The 6900-nt window shown below is 56.4% G+C and overlaps 1 protein-coding gene across 1 annotated transcript; it reads left to right on the forward strand.

Annotated features, from left to right (window-relative positions):
- Positions 1-5610, forward strand: LOC118157282 (fibroblast growth factor 5-like). The gene is given in 4 exon segments (XM_035311551.1): positions 1-798; positions 800-1088; positions 2497-2600; positions 4518-5610. Coding segments are annotated over 4 exon segments (792 nt in total). The 5' UTR covers positions 1-753; the 3' UTR covers positions 4872-5610.
- The last annotated feature ends 1290 nt before the right edge of the window (positions 5611-6900 follow it).

Consider the following 6900-nt stretch of genomic DNA (forward strand, 5'->3'; position numbering starts at 1 on the left):
ATGAGGCAGGGAGGGTATGGAGGTGTTGGCTTGTGTGGAGGCAAGATTTTCCCGATGGCTTTTTGGGGATGAAAGAAAGACTTTTTGGGAGTCTGGAGAGGGAGAAAGGGGGATGTTGGCACCAGTGACGGATGCCTTTGGGCTGGGAAGAAATCTGGTCGGTGAGGCATGGGGTCAGTCTTGGGGTTGGGGAATGTCTTGGGGTCATGGCACAGTCAGTGGGAGGCCACGTGGATGCTGTTCCCAAATTTTGGGAACCGGGAAGGGGGGGCCGCTGGGTGCTGACACGGGCAGTGTCAACAGGGATGCTCTTGGGGGCAAGGGGCTCACTGTGAGCCCCCCAGGGATGCTGCCCAGCACCGGGCTCAGCCTCAGGGCCTGGTGTGGCATGAGACAGGAGGGAGGGGAAGGGAGGGGAGGGGAGGGGAGGGCAGGGGGCTTCTCTGGCAGCCCCCAGCCCTGGCGGAGGCGCAGCTGCCGGCTGTCATCTCCCGGCGGGGCTGCAACCCAACGCCACCGTGCCCCGGAGGAGCACCGGGGCTCGCAGCCGCTCCCCCAACGTAACCCGAGGCGCAGCCCCGGCTGGGGGGGGGGGTTCCATGGGGGAGGGCGTGGGTCTATGGGGGGCGGCCCCGCATCCCCCGAGCCCGGGCTGGGGGCTCGGGGCTCCGCACAGGTGCGGTGCTCCCCCGTGCGCAAACAGCGGGCGGGAGGGGCGGCCCCCTGCCGCCGGTGCTGGGCGGCGGAGCGGGGATGCGGCGCCCTCCTCCCGCCCTTCCTCCTCCTCCTCCTCCTCCTCCCTCCCGCCGGCAGCATGAGCCCGGCCTTCCTCCTCCTCCTCCTCCTCCTGCCCGCCCGAGCCCGGCGGGAGCGGCTGCCCGGCGGGGCGCAGGCGGGACGCAGCGCCCCCGCTCCTTCCTCCTCCTCCTCCTCCACCTCTTCCTCCTGGGCCGCGGGGCCGAGCCGCTTCCCTCGGAGCCGCCCGGGGCGGCGGCGGGGCCGGCTGTACTGCCGGGTGGGCATCGGCTTCCACTTGCAGCTGCACCCCGACGGCCGGGTGGACGGCGCCCACGACGCCAGCCCGCTCAGTGAGTGCAGGGGACGGGGGGGGTGCCGCGCCGCGCTCGCCCCCCAAGCCCCCTTTTTCCACCTGGCCACTCTCCCACCCTTGCCCCATAGCTGGTGGAGCTGTGGGGGCCATCTGCTTGTGGCCTTTGGGCCCGTGCCGTGGGATGTGGGTCGCGGGCATGTGCCGCTGCATGGCGCTTCGTGGTGTTGAGGTGCAGCCCCATGGGCATGGGGACAATGCCGCCGACCCCCACCAGGTGCCCCTTGGTGTATGGGGCCTGTGGGAGCCTCGCTTCCTCCTTAAAATAAACATGGGAAGTGGCGGAGATCCGATACCGCGGGGCCGGGGGCTTAAGTGTGGCGTCGTGCTTTCTCTCGGCATGTTAATCCCTGTGCTCCTTCCTCTGGGGCCACTTTGTCCCAGGGGGAAAACAGAGCCCTGGGAGCAGCCACCATGTGCCCTGGGGAGCTGTGGTGTCAGTGAGAGGACGGGAGGGGACATTGGGTGGTGGGGACATGCTGGGACACCTGTGCCAAGGGGACAATGACACTGTGCAGGGGTGCGAAACGTGTCAGTGGTGGTGAGGAGCAATGCTTGGCCCTGTTGTGGGATGACCTATGGGTCCCATGTGCCCTCCTAGGATGGGGAGCTTCAGGAAAAAGCTGATGGTGGTGGTAGCTTCAGCCCCAAATCCAGCATGCACTTCTACATCCAGGTTTGTGAGGAGTTGGGGTGAGGTGGGTGGCAGCAGGCTGGCCGCAGAAATGCGGGGCTCCATGGTCCTGTGGCTTCCTTTCTCACCCTTGCCCACTGCCCAGATTTTGGAGATCTGAGCTGTGGCAGTCAAGCCTTGCTGGCCAGCACCCAAAATGAGGGATTTCCCCAGGAGGGAGCTTGTTCTGTCACAGTTGAGGCTGAAATCACCCCCTAATCCACAGCTCCTTGCAAACCCCCCAGCAGAGGTGCGGGCAAGACCAACTTGTGTGGCTGTACTTGGCTCTGAAACAGGTGAGAAATCTAGGGGGGGGGGAAAGATTTTTTCCTGGTGCTGTGGATCCCATGTGGGCCCAGCAGCACTGGCACAACTTGTGAAGCCATGGGGCTGGCTGGGAAATGAGGCACCCCTGGTTATTCGCAAAAAAGCGTCCTCAGCCCCAAAGCCCTTTGCTTTGTCCATCACGGGCTTGTAGCTTAAGGCACAGCTCCTGCCAGCTAAAAATGAGGACAAAACCAATAGCAGTACTGGAGTAAATGCAGGTTTCTATGAGTGAACAAGCAGCTGTGTTGCACAGAGGCAGGTTGCTGAGGAGCAGGGTCTTTTGGAAGTGAAATGCAAATGTGAGCTTTTTATTTTTTATTTTTATTTTTAATTTGTCACGCTGATGTGGAGAGAACTGTGATTTATTTTGGGATTTCTGTCATCCTAGGTATTTTGGAAATATTTGCTGTGTCTCAGGGGATTGTAGGAATACGAGGAGTTTTCAGCAACAAATTTTTAGCGATGTCAAAAAAAGGAAAACTCCATGCAAGTGTAAGTAAACCCCCGATTATCAGTACGTACTGTGTATTAACGGCATTGCAACAGCTGCACACACACGTGTGTGCGGCAGCGTTGCTCCGGGGCACCTGCGGCTGCCGGGAGGGCTCTGCAGGGCTGAGGGCAATGGCTTGCGGGAAGCGTGGCTGCCTGCCCTGTGGGGGTGAGCCCAGCCTCACGGCCAAGATACGGGTCTTAGCAATGTGCTCGGGCTGCACAAGCCCACAAGTTGAAATAAAGCAGTACTTATGTGCTTGCAAAACTCCCTCGAGTTTTGTCAGAGCATTGCTCCTGGAACCTAATGGTGCAGAAATGGTGAGCGTGTCACTGCTAATTTCTGCGAACTGGACGGAGAGGCTGGGGAAAGTGGGGATGTCTCAGTGAAGGTTAAACAGGGAAAAATGAGCACAGGAGGAGCAGTGTAGGTAGAGAGGATCAGGCAAAATACACAGTTAAAACATGAGATGAGACCAAAGCAAACCTGAAACGAGACGGAAGCATCGACAAGTATGGTCCCAAACCCTATCCTGCAGCTCATAATGGCCCCATTATTCCCTTTGACATCTCAAGGCATGCTGTGGTGCAGGCAGAAATTAAATCAAACCCAGTCCATGCAAGGTTAATTGCTGCTGTAGACAGGGCAGCATGGAAGCAACCTTGGTGAGGGCAATGAGCAGCGGGACGAGGGCGCACGATGCTCTACTCTGATGAAAGCTGTCAATTTGTAGAAACTTGACCCAAACGCCTGAAGATGGCTGGGCTGACTAACACCAATAATGCAAAGCCTGCATCTGTTGTTCCTCCCCGCCTCAGCGGGATAAAGTTATTTCATGGCCTAATGAGTGCGCAGCAGCACAAAGCGCACCCTGCGCCCGTCACTCACGGCTCCGCTTTGATGCGGGAACCGCTCCGGTGCCGTTGTGCTGTGCTGCGGATCACACCATGCCTGTGGGCCTCTGGGCTCCTCTGAAAACAGCTCTCTGGGTTCACAGCTTCCCAGGAGAAGTGCCTGGGTCAGACCTAAAACCTCCCCGTGGTGTGGGCAATGCAGTTATCTCGCCCGAGCATTGCTGTGGCTGTCAGGGCATCGTAGAGCAGCTGGTGTGAGCAAAGCTGTGTCCAGAAGGGGGATGGTTGTGCATGGGCGGTGCTGCACAGTGGGTTCATAAAAAGAAGGGAAAGCAACCATGAGTTGCCAGGATCACATTTCTTCAATGGAAAGAGTGAAAGGAGTCTTAATTCAAGGTGTTATGGGGGAAAAATGTACTGCATGTTGGGGATTCTGTGCCTTGCATTGTAAGGTTCAACTTTTCTGGTTCAATTAGGAGTTAAAAATCCATCCCAGCTCCGTGGACCTTTGGGTGGTTGTAGGTGATGGATAGCTGGCGTTACATGCTGTCATTGGGGTCAGGACTTGCACGATGTGCCTTGCATTTTCTTCTGGATGTGTGGCTGCAGTCAAACACCTTACCCCTGTGCCCACTCACCTGGCAGCCCCTAAACCTGCTTCTTTGCCAACTTGCATGAGAAATGCTTCATTTTGTTGGGACGGCAGGGAGTAGAGCTGATGGTTCATGGTGGTGGGCTGCCTTATTCCCAAAACCCCAGTGCTGGGGGACTGTGCAGCCCCTTTTCTGATTGTTTTACAGATAGCAGGGGACAGAATGACCCCATTTGATTTCAGAAGAAAATGGGGGGTTATTTATAACTCCAATGCAATTACAACGTGCATGCCAGCTGCCCTCATAGGTTATCAGGCACAGGTCTGGTGCCAGAGTGATGTGTGCGAGGAGATCCTTCGGGGTTCTTGGGCCAGAGGCCCAAATTGTGGGGTGTCCGCTGTGCTTGGGGTGGTTTGGGAGAGCGAAGGCGGTGCTAACCCATCTGTGTGTCCCCCCTTGCTTTCTACAGGCACGTTTCACATCCGAGTGCCAGTTCCGGGAGCGCTTCCAGGAGAACAGCTACAACACCTATGCCTCAGCCGTGCACCGCGGCCGGCGCTCGGGCCGCGAGTGGTACGTGGCCCTCAACAAGCGGGGCAAGGCCAAGCGGGGCTGCAGCCCCCGCGCCCGCCCCCAGCATGTCTCCACGCACTTCTTGCCCCGTTTCCGACAGCCCCCCCCACCGCAGCTGGCCTTCACCGTCACCCGGCCCGAGAAAAAGCCGCCGCCTCCGCCACCACCACCAAAGAAAATGGCAGCGGCCACCCCGCCACGGCAGAGCCAGGGCCCTGTCAAGTACCGGCTGAAGTTCCGCTTCGGATAGCTGCACCGCGAGGAGGCTGCGGGGGATTTTTGGGGAGGAGAGGAGCCTGGTACCCCCACTTGTTCCCAGATGGGACAGATGTGGGGACACTGCCGGTGGCTGAGGGACGGATCGGAGCGGGCGCTGCTGCTGTGGATGGGGAGTGAGGCGCAGGCGTTGCTCTGCTGCTGCTGAGGGAAGCCATGAGGGGCCTCCGCCTCGGACATGTTTTCTTGCACTGTTTTCGCTGGTGATGCTGTCGACAATCATTTTCGTACAAGAGTTACGTCCAGAGCCAACCTCTCAAGTGCCGGAGGGTTTTCAAACTGTGTTGGCAATAATATATCTCTCTGTAAAGGCTGTTAAGGGGAGGATGGCCATTTGCTGACATGCAGCCCCGCGGATACACTGATCAGAGTTTGTCTGCACACACCTGGAAAACGTTTATGCTGAACCTGTGGGGAACCATAAAACCTCTGCTCTCCTACCAGGGCCTCACTCTGCACTTCGTTAATTAATTTAAATGTGATGGTGGTATTGTAAGGAAGAGCTTGGTGTGGCAGCACTGGCGGTGAAGCTGTTGCAGGTTAATGTGAGGAGGATGGGCTGAAAACCCCTCCTGGTCCCAGATGGGTTTGCTGGTCAGAAGGAGGCTGACAAGGTGAAAATAAATGGGTAAATACCTCTGTTAAACTAAAAGCGGTCTGTAGCTGACTTGAAAGAGTTTTAAGCAATAAAGGTAACTTTTTGAGTGTGTCAACCTTCTTGCATTTCACAAGCCTTTTCAGCCTTGCTGTGCTTTTGTTTGCAGCTGGCAATTGCATCTGAACCCTTTGCGAGGGGCACAGAGCTGCCTGGCCTCCGAGGCCCGGGGTTAATGAGCAGGCATGCTGCAGGCAGCCCTGCAAAGGGCACTGGGACACGTGCCCTGTTGCATGTCACCTGCTGCAGGATGCTTGCATGATGCCTCGAGCTCTTTGTCAGCAAGGCTGCAGACGGTGCTATTGCACAATGTGCACTGACTCCTAAAACTTGATTTTTTTTTTTCCCTCTTCCCTTTGCTTTCTGAGTCATCTTTTTTTTTTTTTTTTTTTTTTTTTTTTTTCCCCCCCCCCGCAGCCTTTGCAGATATAAAAAGGTTTCAGACATTCATTAGGCACGGAACTGCAGGGAGAGAGGCGTGGCGCTCGTGAATGTCATCTCAAAGCATGACGCTAACAAGTGCTGAAAAAACTGAAATGGAAAAAAAAGCAAAAGAAAAAAAAATAGAGCAAAAAGGCAAAGAAAAATAAAGGGAAAAGACATAAAAATAAAGAAAAAAAAAACAAACAAAAATAGGGCAGAAATAAAAACAGCAAGAAAAGAGGAAAAAGGCAAAAAAAAAAAAGCAGGTCAAAAAAAGCAAGGAATAGGACAAAAAAAGGGCAAGAAAAAAGGGAAAAGGGCAAAAAGAGCAATGGAAGGGGAAAAAGTGAAAAAAAAAACAAAAATAGGAAGAAGTAGGAAAAAAAGGAAAAAGCAGAAGGCAAAAAAAAAAAGCAAACAAGGGAGAAGAGCAAAAAGAAGCAAGAAAATTGGAAAAGAAAAAAAAAAGGCAAAAAACAAAGACAAAAAGCAATAAAAGGGGGAAAAGCCCCCAGATAAGTAAAGGTCGAGGCCCAAGGGCACCGACGGGCTGATGGGGCGGCGCGGGGCTGCGCCTGCCACCGGCGGCCGTTGGGCGTCCTCGCGCCGGCCGTTACCACAGCGGCGGGCGGGAAGGGCGCGATGGCTGAGCGGCTGCCGGGGCAGCGGCCGCTGGAGCGGCCCTTCGGCTCCTACGAGCAGTACCTGGAGGCGCAGGTGACGCCGAGGGACCTCTACTACCTGGAGGTAGGCGCCGGGAGCGGGCAGAGGGGTCCCGGCGTGAGGTGAGCCGCCCCGGGGGTGGGTGGGGTGTGGAGGAGCAGCGCTCGGCTGCTGAGGGGAGGTGGGTTGGCAAAATGCTGCTTGGCGAAGTGTTTGGTGTCCGTTAGCTGCCCTGCTTCTCTCAGCGCAAACAATTTGCAGG

Source organism: Oxyura jamaicensis (assembly GCF_011077185.1).
Source record: "Oxyura jamaicensis isolate SHBP4307 breed ruddy duck chromosome 4 unlocalized genomic scaffold, BPBGC_Ojam_1.0 oxy4_random_OJ106656, whole genome shotgun sequence".
Classification (NCBI taxonomy): domain Eukaryota; kingdom Metazoa; phylum Chordata; class Aves; order Anseriformes; family Anatidae; genus Oxyura; species Oxyura jamaicensis.